General features: G+C 34.5%; 1 protein-coding gene across 4 annotated transcripts in view; it reads left to right on the top strand.

Annotated features, from left to right (window-relative positions):
- Nucleotides 1-22,991, top strand: part of CSMD3 (CUB and Sushi multiple domains 3) — a 712,079-nt gene that overhangs the window by 602,140 nt on the left and 86,948 nt on the right. For all 4 annotated transcript variants that reach the window (XM_066990669.1, XM_066990670.1, XM_066990673.1 and 1 more), the window contains 8 exons: nucleotides 795-983; nucleotides 5,979-6,156; nucleotides 8,192-8,337; nucleotides 11,058-11,138; nucleotides 12,496-12,609; nucleotides 17,545-17,733; nucleotides 18,208-18,354; nucleotides 20,936-21,124. In XM_066990669.1, the coding sequence (XP_066846770.1) occupies nucleotides 795-983; nucleotides 5,979-6,156; nucleotides 8,192-8,337; nucleotides 11,058-11,138; nucleotides 12,496-12,609; nucleotides 17,545-17,733; nucleotides 18,208-18,354; nucleotides 20,936-21,124 (1,233 nt within the window). The remainder of the gene's footprint in view (nucleotides 1-794; nucleotides 984-5,978; nucleotides 6,157-8,191; nucleotides 8,338-11,057; nucleotides 11,139-12,495; nucleotides 12,610-17,544; nucleotides 17,734-18,207; nucleotides 18,355-20,935; nucleotides 21,125-22,991) is intronic.

Here is a 22,991-nt window from a genome sequence, read left to right as displayed (position 1 = left end):
GCTTGGCTCTGGGCAGCAGTAGGTCCCTTTTGGAGCCGGCTGAAACTGGCCCTTATATAACACAGGGCACCTTCTGGATTCTTCTCACAGAAGTCACCCCGGCAGCTCCCCGCTACCAAAACCTTGCCACGTAAACCCACTGCAGCATCACATCCGTCTTCTATACCTGTTAGTTTTTCCCATACTTCTAGTTTAAAGATTCTTCTGCCACCTTCTTAATTTTCATTTTCAGCAAATTAGATCCATTTTGTATATGGTGTACTTAAAGGAACATTTTGAAAGCATTTTTTTTTGTCAGTGGCCTATGTGTTTGGAGACCTAAGTGGTGAAGACACAAAGTCTATTTTTTTTTCCTACTCTTCTTTTCTAGTGCATTACTCCTGTACTTAGTAAAATCAAAAGGTAATGTGGCTGGTCTCATTTTTGCCTTCACAGGAGCTCCATTCCAAAAAACCTGTACAGTAGGTTGCTGGTTTTTGTTGTTGTTTATATTCTTAATGTTTAAAGAACAGAAGATCATTTAAACTTTTGTTGTATGAGTATGTTTTCCATCTGAGGTCGGGAATTTTAAATAAAATTTTATGCTTATTTCCAGAATTGCTGTGGGAATGTTTCACTATGCTTCTGTTGGTTTAAAACCAATGATTTTAATTGTCACTCTGATGGAATTTACAATATATTGGATGTCCATGATTTTTTAATTTTATTCTAGTGAAAAGCTTTTAAGCTTTTTTTTTTTTTAGCACAATTAATATTTCATTTGCTTTTCCCACATTATTTTTTATTTATTTCAGCATATCAACTGCAAAGCTGTCCTGACCCTCGACCATTCCGGAACGGTTTTGTTATTGGGACAGATTTTACTGTGGGACAAACTATTTCATTTGAGTGTTTTCCTGGCTACACATTAATTGGAAATTCTGCTCTGACTTGTCTTCACGGTGTTAGCCGTAACTGGAATCACCCTCTCCCCAGATGTGAAGGTATGACTTGAATAGGCTAAGAAACTTCCATTATTTGTAACTCCTCCTAAGGACTGATAACTGAAATTGTTTCAGCTTTTAGAGACCTGTATTTTTATATTGTAGTCTTTACAGTTGAATTATTCAATTCACTATGTGATTTTATTATTATTATTATTATTACTAATGTTGAAGAGGTGAAATGTTTTATGAAAGCATGAAATCTCTGAAAAAATATCTGATAAAATAAGTTTATTTTCAGCTAGTTAGGCTGTAGGTCATGAATGTGGAGACCTGTGCTTCTTTTTTAACTAGCTGATGTAAAAGCTCTGCACCAAATCAAGTGAAAATGGAGTTACAAATTGAATTTCCCAACTTTGGCTACTTATATTCTGTCTTGTAAGTTGGATAGAAATGTCAAAGAAGTTATGAAGTGCAGAAGTGCAGTTTTCTTCCAGTCAGTGCTTTTTGAAGTCCTTTCTATATATATTTATTGTGAATGGTGTTTTTTTGTTGTAGTTGTGTTTTTTTTTTTGTATTACACTTTTTAACTTCTTATATTTTCTTTTTGCGTTGATATCTTCGCAATAGGTAAGCAGGTTCAAAGAACTGTTACTTGCACATAGCTGAAATTTTAAGGAGATAGAATGAGTGTATATATTGTAGAGATTTTCTAGAGGTGTATGTAATTCCTGGCTATGGTGGAAGGAGCCTATACCTAAGGCCCTGCAGTGGGACCTGGACAGTATGGGTTGATGGGCCAATGGGTTCAACATGGCTATGTGCCGGGTTGTGCGCTTTGGCCACAACAACCCCATGCAACAATACCAGCTTGGGGCAGAGTAGCTTGCAAGCTGTGCAGAGGAAAAGGACCTGGGAATGCTGATTGATGCTTGCCTAAACATGAGCCGCCTATGTGCCCATGTGGCCAAGGCCAATGTATCAGGAATGGTGTAGCCAGCAGGACCCCAGGGAGGTGATTGTTCCTACATACTCGGCTCTGGTGAGGCTGCACCTTGAGTACTGTGTTCAGTTTTGGGCCCCTCACTACGAGAAAGACATTGAGGCCCTGGAATGTGTCCAGAGAAGGGCTACAAAGCTGGTGAAGGGCCTGGAACACAAGTCCTGTGAGGAGTGGCTGAGGGAACTGGAGTTGTTTAGTCTGGAGAAGAGGAGGCTCAGGGGAGACCTTTTTGCTCTCTACAACTACCTGAAAGGAAGTTATGGGGAGCTGAGGGACAGCGTCTTCTCGCAGGTAACTAGTGATAGGACTAAAGGGAGTGGCCTCAAGTTGTGCCAGGGGAGGTTTAGGTTGGAAATTAGGAGACATTTCTTCTCAGAAAGAGTAGTCAGGCATTGGAACAGGTTGTCCAGGGAGGTGGTGGAGTCACCGTCCCTGGGGGTGTTCAAGGAAATGTTGGATGTGGTACTTAGAGACATGGTTTAGTGGGTGACCTTGGTAGTAGGGTGATGGTTGGACCAGATGAATTTGAAAGTCTCTTCCAATCTTAGTGATTCTATGATTTTATGATTCCTCACAGTTTCAGGAGGGCTACTCAGATTAAAGGCCTAACTTCCCTCTGTATTAAATGGAAAAACTCAGCATGAAGAATCAGATGTTCAGTATTGAGCATGTTGAAATGTTTCATGCCTGAAAAATAATAGTAATAATAATAAAAATAATTATTTTCTGCATTTCTACATTGTATTCTAAATCATCAACCTAAATTTAAGCATTTAAATTTAGGCTTCATTACTCAAAAATCCTTCTGGATTCAGTGAACCATAGGCATTTCTGGGAGATACAGTAGCTAAATTAAGACCTATCTCATACTGAATTCAGAGAGAGAAACCTTATCATATAGAAAGAGATGACACCTACACAGCCTGTCTTTTGAAAGGGTAAGAAGTTAATTCATCGCAAATGAGTTTCAACCTTTATTTTATGGATCCTCAGAGAATAGTAATGGTTTATGTCTTAACTGCTAAACAGCTTAGTTTTTCCCTTTTAGTTAGTTCTGGCTGTATTTTCTGTGTGTCGGAATCAAGACAAATTACTTACTGAATTGAGTGACTCTGTTTCTTTGAATTACCTTACCAGAACCACCAATTCTAAGATAACCCAAAGCGTATTGCTGTTCTGTGACACCTCTGATCAACTTTCTGGGCGATGGCTGCAAGTTCTCTGTTTCTGTTTAATGTGATATGACACATTAATGTGGCATATTAATGTGACAAGAAGATGTAGACAAAAGATCAATCCAATTGATAATGGGGTTCTAATGTGTGCTGCATAGTTACAGATTGCCAACCTTTGTATCGCCTAGAGAAATTTCTAAAGTTACATGTGATTTTTTTTTTTTGTGCAAGTATTTACTGCAGTATTTTTAGTAAAGTTTTTGATAGTTTTATATACTATGCTTTTTATTATTTTATTTTATTTTATTTTATTTTATTTTATTTTATTTTATTTTATTTTATTTTATTTTATTTATTTTTTAATTAGTGAAGGAAAAATGTAATTAGGTATCTTCTAGTTGTTTTGATTTGAGGTAAAGTTCTTCTGTCCAAAAGCATATAAATGTGGGCTTTTTTGTATATGACAGGTAGCACAGATGACCAGTTTGTTTTAAATTTGTGTTTGCATTAGTATATTTATTGTAAGGCTGCACAGGTTAAGTGTATAATGTATAACGCCTCAGACTTCTTGAAGCAGACCATCTGAATCAACTGTCACTAAACATGCTTCCTGTTTGAACAGTTTTGTTCTCTTCATTTTGCATCCTTGTTCCAGCCAAATTCTTGAAGCCTGCGCTCAGCACCAGCTAACCCCCTTTGACCCTTCATAACATGTCTCTCTCTTTCAACCTTTTGGAATCTCTTCCCTCTCCTCTTCCAAGAAATCTTGTTGCTGACAGTCATCAGTCCATGTCTTCACTCCGCTAAGACCCAGCCGCAAAATCAATTTGATCTGCACTGCTCAAAAAACCTCGAGACTTTGAAGCTAAATGCCAAATAAGATTAAGTATACCAGCTGTTAACTCTGAATAGCTGAGGTGTAACTCCGAAAGTCTCCTTACCTTACAGTATAGCATCAAAGTGGATATATGTAAGACATAACTCATGCTTCACCTAAACACAAACAGGTGTGCCCGGAAGATCCAGAAGCTGCCCTATGTTAGATAAGAGCCAGTTTCAGCCACCTCAAAAAGGAACCTGCCACTGGCCAAAGCTGAGACAATGAGCGATGCTGGTTGCACCTCTGTGCAACAGCAGTTGAGAGAGATGGTTGAGAAAATGTAGAGAGAAACACCCCTGCAGACACCACCGTCAGTGCAGCAGGAGGACAAGAGGTGCCCCAGGCACACAGCAGAAGTTCCCCTGCGGCCTGTGGAGAGGCCCCAGGTGGAGCAGGCTGTCCCCCTGCAGCCCATGGGTCCCACATGGAGCAGGTCTCCACGCTGCAGCCCGTGGAGGAGCCCCTGGTGGAGCAGGTGGATGTGGCCTGGAGGAGGCTGCGGCCCATGGAGAGCCCCCGCAGGAGCAGGCCCCGGGCCGGAGCTGCAGCCTGTGGAGAGGAGCCCCCGCAGGAGCAGGTGGTCTGGGGGGAGCTGCCACCTGTGGGTTACCCATGTTAGAGCAGTTTGCTCCAGACAGGTGAACCCCGTGGTACAGACCCAAGTGGGAGCAGTTCTTGAAGAGCTGCAGTTTGTCAGAAACCCATGGTGGGTATATTCAGGAAGGAGGAAGGTGCAGATGAAGAGAGTGAGGGTGGAGGAATGGCAGAATCTAAGTGTTATGGACTGACTGCAACTCCCATTCCCCATTTCCCGGTGTTGCCTGGGGAGAGGAGGTAGCTTGGGGGGGGGGGGGCGGGGGTTGACTTTTAGTTCTCACTGCTGTAGTCTGTTATCAGTAGGCAAGAAATTACATCAATCTCCCCTAGGCTGTCTGTTTTTCCCACGATGGTAATTGGTGTGTAATCTCTCTGTCCTCACCTCAAGCCATGGGCTTTTATTCATTTTATTTTCTCCATATTCTGAAGAGGGGGAGTGAGAGAGTGGTATGGTGGAGCTTCACTGGCTACCGCTCTGGAACCACCAGAGGCAAATCTTCATTTCCAAACACCTGTTCTTTGGTTAGAGGTTCTTAAGCATATTTTAGGGAATCTGGGTTGCCATTCCATGCCTTTTTAGGATGGGGAGGGATGTATGGAAATTAAAGCAAATTACACAGGTTTAGGCTTTGCTCAGTTTTCCAGAACTAGGTTTCTATAACATATTATCTCATCTGTTACTTGGATGGTGTCACATTCAACATGTATCTGAAACCTCTTTGGAGAAAATCATATAGTTAGGACTAAGAGTGTTCCTGAAATGCATAGTTAGGAAAGTCCGAAAACTGTATGGTCAATCTTATACTGTGTGATGTCTAAAATTAGTAAGTGACACTTCAGTAAGAATTTCAGAAAGGATTTATTTTGTCCACCAAAATTTATCTTAGGAGGTGTAAAATTGTTTTTCATACTGTGGCACACAAAATTTTCATTTTCAAATTCCCCTCTATGTTTTTTCCACACATTCTCAGTCAACTTAGCATATCTCTTCTTTCATCTGATAATTGTGTTTGGCTACCTTCTTGTGACAATAAAGAAAATAATTCATGTGTTTTCCTGCTAATTTGTAATTAGCATTTACACAAAGCTGGAACAATGTTGTTCATTGCTTTCACTTGTGTGGGGAATGGTTTAACCCAATGTCTAAATATTACTTTGTTTTCAGATCAGACAATATTTATAATTTTGGAATTACTTATATTTTTCTTTCTGATTTGACTAACAATGTGAAAAGTAAGGAGCAAGGAGCTCAGTAAAATCTATTTGCTATAGGTAAAACAGTGGTGTTTTAGATAATCTAGTTACAGTGCACCAAATGAGTTTAAAGGTATGAATTTCACGTGATCTAAGAAGAATACAAAAAGTGTCTAATGTTTTTGAAACAAATACCCTTTCTATAGCTCTCTGTGGAGGAAATATAACTGCAATGAATGGCACCATATACTCTCCAGGATACCCTGATGAGTATCCAAATTTTCAAGACTGCTTTTGGCTTGTAAGAGTGCCACCTGGGAATGGAATCTACATCAATTTCACAGTTCTCCAAACAGAGCCAATATATGATTTCATAACTGTCTGGTAAGAAAACACTTTATTATTATTATTATTTTTCTTTATTTAATCTTCATATAACACTGTGCAACAAAGTATGAATTAAAGTGCGTATATTTGTGATTTCTCTCTTGACACTGGTGTTCTGTCTACTGAAAATGAGTGATTTGCACTTATCCATGTTTTCCAGTGTATCATTTTCTCTAGATAACAGTGCAACATAAAGTTGCATAGCCGTTGATATTAAGAATACAAAAGATAATAGCGTAACAATAATAGTAGTTCTCATCAGTTTATTGATCAAGCAAAGTTAACAGAAGTATGCCATCTCAAGAAGTCATAATTAAGGAAAAAGTGATAATAAGCAGTTGCAGCCATGTGTATTATGATGTTTTAATGCCAATACAAGAAACTACAGCAACACTGTCTTCATGTCTTCCAAGTTGGCTTCTTTCAAACTATTTAAGAGTACATAAAAGTCGAGACTTTATTCGTATTTGGCTGTGACAAAAAGTTGAGCTAACTATAGCTGTAAATAAATTGCATTCTCTGTATACCTGAATCCATGTCTATCATGAATCTTTTCAGATATCGAAGCCGCCATTGTTCTTAGTTGCAAAGTAAAGGCAGGAGGCTGTAACCAAGAGGAACATCTCCTGTAGTAATCATGGAACTGTTACCAGGAGCACCTTAGATGTTTCAACAATAGTTAAGACTTTGGAAGCTTGCCTAAAACAGTAATTCACAGATTATTGAATCTGCAGGTGGAGAGAGTAGTCTTGTAGTCTAAGTAGCGCAAAACAGTGAGAGGAAATTTGGAATATTCATTATTAGTTTTGTTTCTGTTGAACAGAAATATTAATTTGGCTTCATATAAATTCCTATATAAATCAGGATTTCATTCCCATTTTCCTAAATAGTTCTCTGTACATTGTTGTGATGATTTCTATAGGATCTAGTTATCTTTCACCTTGCATACTGCAAACTGTCTTGTCCTGTATCCCAGATATTTGATTGCTTTGCCTTTTGCTTAACCAAAATTTCATTTGAATTGTGTACCCAGACTATCATCCTGACAGATAATTTTGAATCCTGTTTTACTCTTCCCCACTTGTTTTGTGTATCAAACTTAGGCTGACCTTCAGAATCTTTCCTGAATTTAGTTATATCTTTATATGCATACAGACATCCTTTCTCTACTTCATCCACACAAATCAGAACACTACTATCCATTTCCAGTACTCCTTCCATTTGGCTCTTCCTTTCTCCCAAATGATTTCATGTGTTTTCAGTTATATTCCCATCTGTGTTATAAGCTTAGTTCTAACAATAAATGTAATTGTGTATATCCTATGACAAAGTTAAAACCTCAGTTTTATTTCATTATATGTTCTTTGATGCTTTTTTTTAGACATTTTCTATCCTATTTCAATTAACATAAATTTTAGGATTATGTTCTGAAATTAAAGCATGTATTATGCTATATGTGTATGTATCACGCATGCTGTTACTTATATATGATTTATATGCTTGTATAAGCAGTATTCAATACATAATGGATATATAATCAAATAGGTTATGCCACTTCTGTGATATTATTTGTTTACAAAACTGATCAGAAATTTTTATAGCAGTGTTTCCAGTGGAAAAAAATACAATTTATTCACAATTCAAATACTTCTCCAAATCGTATTATTTCCCTGAGAAACTACAAGGGGAAGGGAAAGGGGCAATGTACAAGAATTTGGACAAAAGTATCACTGCAAAATTTTCAAAACAGAAATATATTCATAATTTTCTTTTGAAATTGTTTTCAGTTAATATTGTATTATCAATATAACAATTACAAAATGTAAACTTGTATTATTTAATGTTCATCAGTTATTATCTGGAAGGAAGCTAATACTAAAATGTAATGCCCTCGCATTACAATTCTGTCCTCTGTACAATTCTAGTCTTTAGTACTACTTTTGATTTAATGTTTCTATTACTACTTTGTATTTAATTGTGGAGAAACTAAATTATTTAGGCAAACAAGTTTTATTTTATCTGTTTTTCTTAGGGATGGACCAGACCAAACTTCTCCTCAAATTGGACAATTTAGTGGCAATACTGCATTAGAATCAGTCTACAGCACTTCCAATCAGGTTCTGATCAAGTTTCACAGTGACTTTACTACCAGTGGCTTCTTTGTACTTAGTTATCATGGTAAGCGTGACAAACTGTACTTTTTACTGTCTGTACTGATTACAGCATTAATAGAATTATTTTTCTAAGAAGAGTAACTATTATTAATGTGAGTGACCATTAGGGTAATGCAAATATGTGAAAGACTAATATGAATAATGAAAATAGAGCATTTTCTCAACCAATATATTAAGTATAGTAATAGTCAAGAAAAAACAGAATACATTATGAGGAGACATAAACAAAGAAGACAGAATCAAGACCCTGCAAGTTCGAGGTGCTTATCTTCTCACTGCTGACAGTGCTTCTAAAATACCACACAATCTAAATGTTTGTGGGGAACTTGCAATTTCTCTTAGATATTTAAGTATTTTAATGGCAGTACTCTTGTTATAGAGATATAAAGATAGTGAATTATACTGTGTATTTAACATTAAGCTGTCACTGAATTAAAAACTGACTGTATGACTAAAGTTGTAAGTATTAATGCACTGAATTACATTTTTGTAGTCATTCACTTCTTCTGTAGCCAAGTGTCTCTTGCAGTCCTGTCATTACAAGGGTACTTTTATGCGCATTGTGAATCCCTGTTGGATTTACTATTCCAGGCAACACGGACTGACAACAGTCTGTTTTCTGGATCCTGAACAGATTTGGGGTCTAGAGGACTTTCTTTTTGACATAATACAAGTCCAAGGTGCATACAGATAAAAAGAACCAGGTGAATTCGAGGAAATTTAATGTAAACAAACCAAACCAATCAAACAAGCAACAGTAACAACAACAAAAAGCCTATGTCCCACAAGGAAAACAAACAAACTAACAAACAAAAACCAACAACATCAGTTGATTTTTCTTACCGAAGATTGAGCATATCCTACTTTAGTAGGACTGGGCAATATGGTTCACAATTTTGATTCCTAATCTGAGTATTTACATTGCATCTTGCAGTTTGTAGAGGGCAAACTGACAGTTTACCTTAATGAATATGTGAATTTATATATATTCTTGTATATGAATATATCAATATATGAGCAAACACATGGAAAAATGTTCATACTTGATCATAAAGTCTCTAAAGAATTTGATCTCCTTATTTCTCTTTGTTATTATGCAAATTGTCATTCCACAAAAGTGGGAGCTAATGTGTAATATATATGCAAACTGAGCAGCACAAGGATTATTCGTGAAGAAGTTTAAAACACGTTATGAATTGATGTTGTCAAGATAAATAAATTTCTCTGTATCCTTGAGTCTGTGCTTCTTCATGTCATCTCCTTACAATTTACTGCAATAAAACTGAGGTAGTGTGTGGAACCAGATTTATTTAAAACAGATAATTTGGGGATTAAAATGAATGATATTCTTAAGTGAGAAACATTTAAGATAAATGATGTGAGTTGTTTATTGAATTATTTTTTTCTAATTTAATTACTGATTTCTGATTTTTATTTTTGATTTTTAAGAATGGAAATATGACAGCCGTTCCGTGTTTGCTTGGTGTGTTTTCTTTTGAGTATGTTTATCCCAAGGCAGGATGTTAGCTTTCTGATTCACAGTGGACAAAAGCATGTCAAATATGGGTGACTCAGTAGCAACAAAAGATATAAATTTTTTGGTTAAACTGGGAAAAATATAAATAAGTATGATTGACCTAAGTTTGACCCATTCAATTACTAAAGGATCCAAGAATAGGATGTAACAAAAATATGGATAAATGAAAATGAATCTGCCATAAATGGATGATGATTCCTGGCTGTGAGAGATGCTATAAAACAATGTTATCTGAAAATGTGATATCACTGAAAACCAGGAAAATATACTGTCATTGACCAGCCTGACTGTTCACCTTTAAACATGGAAAACTACATTGTCAGTGTAAACCTTTCATCATGATTTCTTTGGTTGTATTTCTGTACCATTTGCATTCAGATTGAATACATTCAATTGAAATGTTAGGTTTGGACATTTCATCCATGTCCAAATCCAAGTCTGTCCTCCTGGGTTCTCTGTAAAAAAAAAAAACTATATTGCTTCTTTATATTCTTCCTATTTGTTGTTGTTGTTGCTTTTGTTGTTTTTTTTTTTGTTGTTGTTTTTTTATTATTATTATTATTTAAATAATTAGTTTCACCCAATTATTTTACCTGTCAGTTGCATACATGTTAAAACTCAGAAAATTATTTAAAGAGAGGCTTCAGATTACAAATTTTAAAGCAAAATCAGTATTCCCTGACTCTATCTGCAGGTGAGATAATCTGTCTCTTCTCCAGAGGTATTTATTTCCTGTGAAATTCCACATTCAGAATGTTTCTGAACATCAGTTATGTCTGGATAGAATATTTTGGATTCTAAAACTTGTCATCATTACAGATAGTTTGCACAGGAAGTGCTCAGCAGTAGAAATGTATTGAGGATGACTTTAGTAAATAAATAAATGATTGAACAATACAGAAAATCTGTTTTTCAGATGCATTTATTCACATGAGAAAATTTGTAACTACTTCTTAGCTTCTTAGATTATTTATAAAGAGAGTTTTGCTAATAAAATTAAGAATACAACTTCCAATTTTTCATTAATTCTGAAAATTATGTTTCTTTTGATTCTGTTGAAAGTTTCACAGTAGAGGACTAGATGTTTATTTTTATCCTGTTAATGTGGGTATTATCTTGGTTATGTTTAATGGCTAGGTTAACTGTGTAAGTCTGGGAATGTCAACTGTGTTGTATTTCTGTTATAGCCTATCAGCTTCGGGTCTGCCAGCCTCCGACAAACATCCCAAATGCTGAAATTCTGACTGAGGATGATGAATTCGAAATAGGTAACGTGAGAGAAAATAAATAAATAATAATTAAAAAAAGTTTAAAAAAAAAGACTACTTGCACAGATCAGATCTTTTTTTTGCCAGGATGCAAATCATGCCTCAAATATGTTATATTTGAAAATAAAATGTTTAAGAAGTAATTCTTCTTCCCTATACATCCTGAATCCTGTCAATGTTTCAGAGATCACATCTGAGTATCACAGTAACACCTTTCCAAACAATTTAATGCATTTTTCATAAAGTTTGCTATAACACATTTTCTTATACTGAAATTTAAGAACATTTTAGTCACGTGTGCATAAGTATACCTCTGTATATATCCATATAGTTCATAGAACTGTAGAATGTGCTGAGTTGGAAGGGACCCACCAGGATCATCAAATACAACTTATGGCTCCACACAGGACCACCCAAAACACCAGACCATATGTCTGAAATCCTTGTCCAAATGCTTCTTGAACTCAATGCCATGACCACTTCTCTGGGTTTCAGTGCCCAACCACCCTTCCAGTGAAGAGCTTTTTCCTAACATCTAGTGTGCAACACCCTGCCACAGCTTCTTGCCATTCCCTTGGGTCCTATCACTCATCACCAAAGAGAAGAAATCGGTATCTTCCCCTCTGTTCCCCCTCAATGATGCTGCAATGAGGTCTCCCCTCAGTCTCCTCTTCCCTAGACTGAACAAAGTCACTTCAGCCAATCCTCTGGTCCCTTCATACATACATACATACATCCCTCTGGACCCTTCACCATCTTTGTAGCCATCCTTTGGACACTCTCTGATAGTTTATAGTTTATATTGTGGTGCTCAAAACTGCACTCAGTACTTCAGGTGAGGCTGCACCACCGCAGAGCAGAGCAGGACAACCATTTCCCTTGACCAGCTAGCAATTCCATGCTTAATGCACCCCAGGATACATCTGGCCCTTTTGGCTGCCTGGGCACACTGTTGACTCATATTAAACATACAATCAGCCAGAACCCTCAGATCCCTTTCCACAGAGCTGCTCTACAGCCTCTCATTCCCTGTTCCCAGGTGGGTTGTCCCTTCCGAGGTGCAGAATGTGGCACTTGCTCTTGTGAAATTTCATATGGTTGGTGATTGCCCGGTTCTCTGATTTGTCACAATCCCTCTGCAATGTCTCTCTACCCTCAGTGGAGTCAACATTCATTTACCACAGTGCTTCTTAGATTAGTCAAAGTTGTTTATGCCAGAGGTCATTTAGCTCATTAAACATGGGAGCAAGAAATTTCATTAATGATGTTTTCAAAGCTAAAAGTTCCAATTAATTGATGTTTAATGGTATTTTGTTTGCCTTTGGTTTTGTTTGTTTATTTTGTTTTTATCAAACAGGAGACATAATAAGGTACCAGTGTCAACCAGGCTTTACATTGGTTGGTAATGAGATTCTGACATGCCGACTAGGTGAAAGGCTTCAGATGGATGGAGCACCACCTACTTGCCAAGGTGTTTTATCCCTTTTCTTTCCTTCTACCAGAACAGCTCAATGGTGATTTTTTAACTACCCTCCACTTTCTCTTTACATAAGATGCAATATTTAAAATATTTCAAACTTTTAAAGCTACTCCCAATATTATCACTGTTATGGTAAATATATGTAAAATATTAATGACAAATCATTAGTAGTGTTTTAATACATTTGATGAGTATTAAGGGTTACTACTCTATTTTGTGAAAATAATTTCACAGATTATTCTTTGGAGGGAGCCAACATTTAAAAAAATAGAAATTAGATTATTTCATATTCTCTAGGACACAATGTTATGAAAACTTACATGGGAAATAAAAAAAAAATGCTAAATTAACGTAGCATGGATTTGGATTGGCAAAATCAAAATATTATCAGTTTTTCAATGCAGCATTTTTATTCAGTGTATACTAAAGATAGTTTTTATGCTGTTAAGGAGTGTGTGTGTCTGTTCATTTTCTGCCTTTTACTCAAAACTTTGGGGAAACAGCACTACCTTAATGTTAAGGTTGAAACAGGCTTACAATCCTGACAACCACTAACATCACAGTTTAAACCAATCTTTATTAAGCTGACATTTAATGTGTTACAATAGTATAGAAATTGTCATGAAAAATGGGAAGGGTCAGCTAACCCTAATTATTTTCCCCTGCTTTATGCACAAATCTATGTAAAAGTCAAAGTCATTCCTACGATTAAGTCTAGTTCTTAAAAATGCAAAGTACTTTTGAATTGTGAATTTTAAAAAGAGCTTCAATAATGCTCATAATTTCTTAAAATCCATGCATTTATGTAGGTACAGTTGTGTCTAGGAATTGCTTTCAACACCCCAATTTAAATTAAAACACTTACTGAGCAGGTGCTCACATAGCATTTAATGAGTGGAAACCAACAGGAACCTCCAGGCGCTGCTTAAATGTTAAAATATTGTAATAATAGATGAAACAATCAGAGACATATGTGCTGAACCTGAGGCATTCTCTCAGCATGCGTTGCTGAAGTTAACTGTATATTCATTGCAAGACCCAAGTCAAAAAATCAGGAGTGATCAGTTACTGTAGTTAATCTTTTCCTTGTCACATATAAATGCTAAATATTGGATCAAATACAAAATGCTAAATCAGTACTCTTATTGTTTCAGTCTAAAGCTGAATGAAATTGATATAATCTTCAGAATTAGTGGGCTCATAAAATGTAATAAAAAATCAAAGTAATTAATTAAAAATGTTTAACATGTCCATTCAAACTGGTCACCTAGGGTAAGAAGCAACATAGTTTTCCCTTGTATTTATTTAATGTGTGCATTTGAAGTTAGCAATATATAAGCTAAATTTCAACATTCAAACCTGGATCTACAGATAACTAGTGTCTAGAGGTAGCAAAATTATATGCCTAAAAGGTATGTTTTTTATGATTTTAGTATACTATACTGGTTTATTTATAAGCTTGCACACTTTAATTGTGTAGGCTGTAACTCATTACACAAAAGTTATTCTTAATAATTAAATTTAGCTCTTCTGTTGGTACATGTTCATCCTATTTTTCTTACTGATTATTTATTTATTTATTTATTACCAGTTAGAACATATATTTTAATATTAGACTTTATAGTGTTGACTTCTTCTGCCTTAACCTGGTATATATGCTAGACACTTTAGACAGTGTGAAGTGAGTTTAGGTTGAATTTTGCTTCAGTTTTTAACTTGATTTACAGTATTGTAAATACCTACATTCAGTTTTCATTTATTTGTTTAAACTGAAGAGTGCTGTTGAACAGAGTTTAAATAAAAATATTTTCGTTTTGAATCAAAGGTATTGCAGTAAAGGTGTACTTGTCCACTAGAAGAAAATTTTGAAGCAAAGTCTATTTCTGATTTTGTATGCTGATTATAATTGCTACAAGTTAGTTTACGCCAGATATTAAAAACTATATTGACTTAATTTTTTCACTTATGTGTATCAGTTGCATGAGCATTTCTTAAAATACATGCAGATTGCCTTCTTTCCATCAGAAAATAATCACATACTTCCACAAGCTTATGTAATTGCCTATCATCTTGCTTTGTTAAATAGAGTATTTCTCATGCCCAGCATCTAACTTTGCCCTCAATTTCCTTGAAATTAGCTTCTACTTTCAGGATCAAATGACAGCTTCAGAATAAGAAGATTCAGATTATGTTTTGTATAGTAATTAGAGGACCATTCCAAAATTATCGAATGAAACCTCTCAACTATATCTCAGCTACATTAGCTCAGATTCATAAAAAAACTTAACTATTTGATTGCCGGGGGAAGCCTTTGTATGGAATTAGGTCTCTACAAAATTCATGAGCAATATTTAGAAGGGGATTCTGAAACTGAAGCGAGTATGCAAAGCAGAACCATGCAAAGATAGCAAAACTAGTGGTAAATAAGCTAGTTCAGCCAGATGACTGTGTTGCCTTTCTGGCTATTTTTCTCTCTCTCCCTCAGCACGTGTGTGTGTATGTACATTTAAAGCTTGACGGGATCAATTCTTCCATTTCCTTCAGATAAAGTATAAATTACCACTTGCCCAGCACTGTGGTTTGAGAGCCAGATTCTAAGCATGAGAGTTTTGGTTATTCCTATATGGAATGAAGGTCTTATTCAATCTCTTCTTGATTAACTGAGGCAAACACAGAAACATGAGAAACATTTTATTTATTTATTTATTTTATCTTAGCAATTGATTGGTAATTTTGAAAGTAATAGATTGGTATTTAAAATATATGGACATATTAATTTCTCTTAACATGAGTTTTATCTATGAAAGAAGATCATTCTCTCTCTGTTTTTTTTTTCTGCTTTCCTGTGACTTACATTTTTTGTCACAGTCCAATTACTTTTTTCCATAAAAAAATTATTTTCATATTTAATAAGCCAATCTAAGATCCTATTATGCTGTTGTTAACTACAGGAGCTCAGTACTAACTCACTTTCATGTAAGTGTTAGTTGTGAATATTAAAGCCAGATTTTAAAGATCCTGTTAAACAGTCAGTGTTCAGTTCTGAATAACCTGTAGGTCACTTGTCCATATATCCTAAAGCAAAACTGGTTCTTGAAAAAAAGTTCCAATGGTAACATCAAATATTTTTCTTTAATGAGATTGTTATTCTATGTAGACCTAATGAATCTGGATTAATTCAAATTCTGTACATCATGCTTTTAAACCCCATTTTTCTCAATTTCAATAGATCCTTTAAATAATGATGTTAATTAATTTAAACACTAGCATTTACTATGCTCACATCCTCTCTCCCTTTTGAAACTGTGACAGTTAAGAATACCCAGAGTTGCAATGCATTTTCAAGCAAATCTATAGCTGGAAGATGAATAAATTCAGAATATGATGTGGAAACTAAGAAAAAAAAATATAATAAATAAAAATTAAAAAAAATAAAATTAAATAAAAATAATTATTTCGAGTAAGGTGAAGTTTAGGTAGGCAATACCCACTGAAGACGTCATCAGGGATGGAGCAAGTGTTATTTTTCATCCCTGTAGGGCACATTTTCATTTTGTGGGGTCCAGCCTCTCCCATCAAGAGACCAGGGTAAATCACATTCCTTTTTGTTGTTGTTGTTTCTTAGAGTTGAATTTGAGATAAGAGCTGTCAGAAATTAAAAACTTTATATTTTGGAATTTCTTCATCAGCTGACTTATACCTACTTATCAGGGAGATGATCTGTCTCTGGGTTAAAAGAAAGAAAGTTTCAGGTTGTCTGAACTTCAGAGTTCACTGTACTAGAAATATGAATGTGTAACCAAAGATTTCTCGTACAAAGATCTAATAGAAAAGGAAGTGGTCTGCAGATATAGATTCAATATGAACATAACATAAATAACACAGTTACACATTGGTTATCAAAGAACTGAAGGATTATAAGTTATATGGAGCTAAAAGAAATATATATGTCAGGGTTATTTTTTTTTCCCCTTTGATATTTATTTTCTCATCATTAATTTTATGGTGCACTGTTGTACCAGTTTTAAAAAGGAGAGTTAGCATGAGATTCCGTAACTCATTCAGGAATATAACATCAACATCTTAGTCTGTGATTATAATAACCCTTCCTTGCTGTTTTATTTGGTAAGAGATAGGAAAGAAATGGGACTACAGCATGGAGAATGAAAAATAGAACTTCAAGTAATTTTTGTTGCATGTAAAGGCAATAATTTAGCATTTTCTGCGATTTCTATGGACCTTAAAACTAAGTAGCTGGATTAGCACAGATCATCTTTTTGTCTAGTGCTAGTGAGTAACAAAAATGTCAATCTGAAGTGTCTTTTATTTTCTACATGAAAGGCAGAATGTCTGAATAGTGCTACATTGTGCGGTTTATCTACATCAGCATTCTTGGAGCTTGATTGAGGATCTCAAAATTTAGGTGCTGCTTTCTTTTATACAGACAGATTGTGGGAGGAATTGATTAAACTTTCTTCAGAATTTGACAACCAAAAATCACAATGTCTTCAAGTTTTATTTGAAGTGCAAGACTTTACATGGAATTATTGCTGACAGTAATAGTAATCTGATGAAGAAAAATCTATATTTTTTTTGAACAATGAAACAATTTAGTACTTAAACATATATCTTCTAGAAACTGAAAGAAGAAAGATACCATGAATTAATAACTACTGAAGGTTGCAGAGGTTATTTTCAAGATATATATTACTTCTGTTGTTCTGTTGTTTTGTGTGTGTGTGTGTGTTTTTGTTGTTGTTGTTGTTTTGTTTTCTACTAACTAGCTATGTGTTTGAAATGTTTTCAGTCTTTCCATATTTGGGAAAATAAAATAAATAATGCAGATCTTTTAAACTAAGGAAAATCTTGCAATTAACATGAAACAATAATAGAGTGCTTTAGACTTTTTATCAATCTGTTTCACAGTGCTCTGTCCAGCCAATGAAATACGTCTGGATTCAACAGGAGTAATACTGAGCCCTGGCTATCCTGACAGCTACCCAAATCTCCAGATGTGTGCATGGACCATTTCTGTGGAAAAGGGTTATAATATCAGCATGTTCTTCGAATTCTTCCAAACAGAAAAGGAATTTGATATTCTCGAGGTGTTTGATGGTAACTATAGGATACACAATTTTGTATGATATATTTTCTATATAATGTATTTTTATTTTACATGTGTGCTGCAACTCACAAATCACTGTTTATTAACTATAAATTTATTAATTTATTAATGAATTTAATTTATTCATTGTTTATTATTAACTATAAATTAGTTAAGTATTAAAAAAAAACTTAAGCAATTATTTGGATTTGTTTTTCTAAAAGGAATTGTTGGATTATGTTGTGTTTAAAAACAATGCTGCATTAGTTATGTTTAGAAATACATTTTTTTTCACAACAAATAGGTACCATGTAGTATATAATACATATATACAACATGTAAATTTCCATTCCTAAATCAGATTAATTTACCATTTGCACGGAGGATATTTTCTTTGTATATTAATTATATTAACACAATTTATTGTATGTGATTTAAAACTTTGCAACTCCTTTGTTTGTTTATTTTTTCTTCCTTGTATCAAGGACCAAATAGTCATAGCCCATTGCTCATTTCTCTCAGTGGGGACTATTCATCTTCTCTCAACATAACCAGCAATGGCCATGAGGTATTTCTCCGGTGGTCAGCAGATCATGGCACCAATAAAAAAGGATTCAGGATAAGATATATAGGTATGTAAATCAGATTTTTAATAATGTGTATAATAATTTTCATTATAGACCATATTTATTTATGTGAAAAGAGTAATATAAGGTGTATTTTGTGACATTAATTGCCCAGACTAAAAAGAAATCCAATCTGTTTTATATGTGAACCTGGTGATACTGATTTCATGAGGGGAAAGAACAAAACAACAACAAAAAAAACATATACCCTAAATAGGATGTATGCATCACATGCGCTCTATCGAGATTTAAGCAAATGTTTCACAGAACTTTTACATGGTTTAAGGCAGTACTAAAGCTGAAAGAATCAGCTTCCTCCTTCTTACGTGTCATTTATTGGCACTTGTGTGCCTTTGTCCTTCATCCTGGATCTTTATGCAATTCAACATTAATGCATTTGGTGGGACAGAGGAAAAGGTGGCAACAAGGCAGTAGTGAACAGCTGTAATCTGGGAAAATATGGGACTCTGGTGGGTTATACCCTTTAATTCAAGGCTCAACAAAAGCAGCATACAGATATAAAAAGCCAACATTGTATGCATTATTAATTCAAATTAACATGAAGATAGTACTTAGCAAAGAGTGATTTTTATATAATTGCTTTTATAGAACTATTATGTAATACCATTTTTACAGATTAATAATTTTCATCAATCAAGCTAGAGGAGTTTTTTTACTATTTGCAACAATTATACAAAATCTGTATTATTTATTTATTTATTGACCAAAGATGTGAAATACACAGAATTAAAGGACCTGGGGATAGTACCTTTAGAACAGTTTCATTGCCAATACTAAAGAAGTTGGTGCCATGATGTCATGATACAATTTCACTTTACAAAGTGAAGAAATAGAAAATAGATATGAAATTCTTCGGTCTGATTTTTTTGTTTGTTTTTCCTCACTCAATTTTTGACTACTTCACTAATGCAGGAAAATAATTAGACAGCACAATAGTCTGTAAAACAATATTAGTGTCATCTCTCCCTTTAGAGAGGACAGTTTTCTCAGAGGTAAAATATTTGCTGTGTAATTAGATAAAATTCACTGTTGGCTAGACAGAAAATATTACACTGTACTTATTTTCATTGTCTATAGTACCCGTTGGATCCAATAAAAGAGTATGAGGAGAAAGATCTTAAAACTTTAGTGGCAGTAAGAAAACTGTTGACAGGAAGTATTAAGTAATATTTACCATAACACTCAGAAAATACCAGTGTATTTTCTTATATACTAAAAGAGTAGATGTGTTTGTATCTCTGCTTCTTCTAAGAGTATAAGGCAGGAGCAGTGTAGTGTAAGAAGAAAATGTTTTCATAGTATGTGCTCTGAAAGATACGATTCATGTTCTGCTGCTAGCTTTAATAAAGAGTAAGTGAACAGCCATATGACTCCATCCTGATCAAAGGATGCCTTTGCCTGAGAAAACCATTGCCCTGAAGTAAGTCATAGGACGTGGAAAGGCTTAAAGAGAAAGTGAAGCATCAACTCTGTATTTGCCTGAGGAATGGAATGGTTTCTTTCTAGTTACCAGTATTTCTTCAAAGCATGAAGGGAGCACTTGGAAACCAACTTCCAACTTACTTTTCTGTGCTACAAAATGGGGAAAAACAATCTTAGCTAACATCTTGCCTCCTCCTTGACGAAAAAGATTGGAGACTAAGTTAAATGCTTAAACAAACAACATTTATCTTAAACTGGCTACCAGGCTGTAAGTTTCTTCTGTTGGAGTTTTTTGGCAAGGTAGCCAAAACCAGGTGACGTTCTCATGAACTTAATGGACAAGGGATTTAAAAGAAATGCAAGCATAATGACATCATGATAATTAAGCAATCCTTAATGTCATGCAGATTTAATGTACAAAAATCCTTTTGCATTAAAACAACTGTATTTCTCAAAGATATTTTTGTTCTTATAAATGCTTCTGGATTTTTATTTTATTTGTATAACATCCAAATAAGGCTTCTCTAAGGTTTTTTGTTTTTGTTTTTGTTTTTTTCCCGTGGATTTATAGTGGCATTCATAAATACGATTAAAATCTGTTTTAGCTTTCACTAATTCACTTCATTTCATTGTATCACAGAACTTGAAACTAACTTATTTAGGACCAAAAGGAAAAAATAATTTGTAAATAATTATGTGTAGTATGCACTTGATATTTTCTTCTTCCAAAAATTTTGTATACTACAGACACATATATAATTGCAATAAATTTCATCGTAAATAAATTTCTATGGTTTACTTGATTTAAAAAGAAGATGGTAAGTAAAAGAGGAGTTATAGAAGTGAGCTGTCTTTATATATCAGTGTGTGTGTGTGATCAGTATCTCAGGCTACTAAACCCTGAAGCCCTTACAAGGCCCTATTCTTCAGTAATATTGTGATATTCTTGCAATATGTAATATTCTTTTACCTTTACACTTAGTGAAATTGCTTGATGCATGTGTGATCAGGACACGAAATACAACTTCTACTGATATTTTCTCGTATTGTTATCAGAAGTACACTGAATTCAATAAGAATTTGTCAAGATTGCCACCTGGATCCTAAATGTATTTTTTTATTTATTTAATATTTATGTTTAAAGCTCTCTACTGTAGTACTCCAGAGTCCCCTCCACATGGTTTCATTGTCAGTCAGACAGGTGGACAGCTCAATAGTATGGTTCGCTGGGCTTGTGATCGAGGTTTTCGACTCGTTGGGAAAAGTACTGCTGTATGCAGGAAGTCTCCGTATGGTTATTACTCATGGGATGTTCCAGTCCCAGCTTGTCAAGGTAAACTATTTAATTATAAGATAATATACCCTAATTAACTTTATTTTATTTTTTCTAGCATAAATAATCAATTTTCTGACTTAAAATGAATAGGAGGTAATCGTTTAATGGTCATGCCTCTGCACCAAAATGCTTCTATCTAATAAACTGTTCAAAAACAAATGCATTTTTAGGAAATGGTATTTTAACAGAATTCATTAAGGTGGGCAGATACTAAAAATAGTGTATATCATTATGAGGACAAAAAAAAACTATAAAGTTGAAGTTGAAATTATTCAAAAGTTCATGAATGCTTAGTAAAGTTCATTTATTTATTTTTGTTTAGGTTCTACTTTAAATTTATGATTTTAAATTTTACTTTAATTGCCACTTTATCATGATCCAAGCACTATTTAAAAAAAAAAAAAAAAAAAGAAAGAAAGACCTGAAACTTGCTCCATTTCCAAGAACAGGAAACTGGAGAAAAAGAAATCATTACCTTTAATGCCATTCTAATCTTTCAGGATTTACACTGAAATTTAAAACAGAATTAATCAGATTAACTGATGTTTTATGTTTCAAGCTATCTACTGTTGTACTCCAGGCCCCTCCTCACAGTTTTGTATTTAGTCCCTTATGCATTATAAAATCAAAACATGTTTTCCTTAACAAGAAAAAGAAAATGGTTATTTGATGTCCATCACAATTGTATTCTAATTATTCCTTTCCTGAAGAATGTTATTGTTCTGGTAACTTACATATCTCACTCTTCAGTGAAGTATTAGAATGATTTTTTTCCATGAAAAAATGCAGCTGTGTTTTATAACTTTTGTTCAGAACTTCATATATCAAGGAATTTGCATTATACTCTTACATAAGCTGGTGAAAACACCAGTTTATATTCAGTTAGATTTCACAAATTATATGTTCTTGGTAGTAACAGATCCTTCATTAGGACATCCCAGCTTAGTGTTTTGATTAGATGCTTGCATACATTTTGTTCCTGTTGAGCAGTGGAGATAAATTCTGTATGAATGTTCCAAGTTAATTTCCAACAAGTGTTTTTTGACAATAAGTCTTTGAACTGCAAGTATGCCTGTATTTTTCAAAACTGTGGTACATGTGGTGCATTTGCTGCATATCATTCTTTTTCTGCTCATAAGTTGACATAAGGACTGCTTTTGTGGCAGTTATTTGTAGAACCTGATCAGATTGTTAACTAGATATCTCAAATAATTTGGAAAGTTCTACTGTTTTTTGCTGTTGTTGTTGTTGTTTGTGTGTGTTTTGTTTTAAAACATATCAGATGTCATGCTGTCTGATCAAACAGAAAGATTGTTGGTGTCGACTGTTTGAACTGATAATCATTTAATATATGTATTAATTGAATAACAGCTAATTATAATTATGCATATGATGAAAGTTAACTTGATAAATTATATGGATGTCATTCAAGTCTTCCAACAAGTCCCTGCGTGCTAAATATGGTTGTGGCATGATATGTGGCTTGCAATTCACAACAGCAAACTCTTCAGAATCAACCTTACTACTGTGAAAACCCTCAGAAGTAAGATGATTCCATGCATCACTCATGCATCTAAACTTCCCCTTGCTTTGTTGAGGTGAAAATTATCCCCATACCTGGATGATACAGTTTTATGATATGAACCCTTTCATTAAAATTTTGAGAACACCGTATGTAAATACGGTGTTACATAATACTGTAATACATAATGTTCTTTAACAGAGGATATTTACTGTACAGAAGGGATTAGCCATTTGCCATTCCACATTTGCCTCCACTACTAAGGAATACAACTTCAGCAAAAGTAGTTCTCTTTTAAGCATGAGCTAGTGCTTTTTACATCATCTTGTTATAGAGGATGAT

The sequence above is a fragment of the Anser cygnoides genome, chromosome 2, assembly GCF_040182565.1.
Source record: "Anser cygnoides isolate HZ-2024a breed goose chromosome 2, Taihu_goose_T2T_genome, whole genome shotgun sequence".
Lineage (NCBI taxonomy): Eukaryota > Metazoa > Chordata > Aves > Anseriformes > Anatidae > Anser > Anser cygnoides.
Note: the sequence above shows the minus strand (reverse complement) of the source record. Positions and strands in the feature narration are given on the sequence as shown.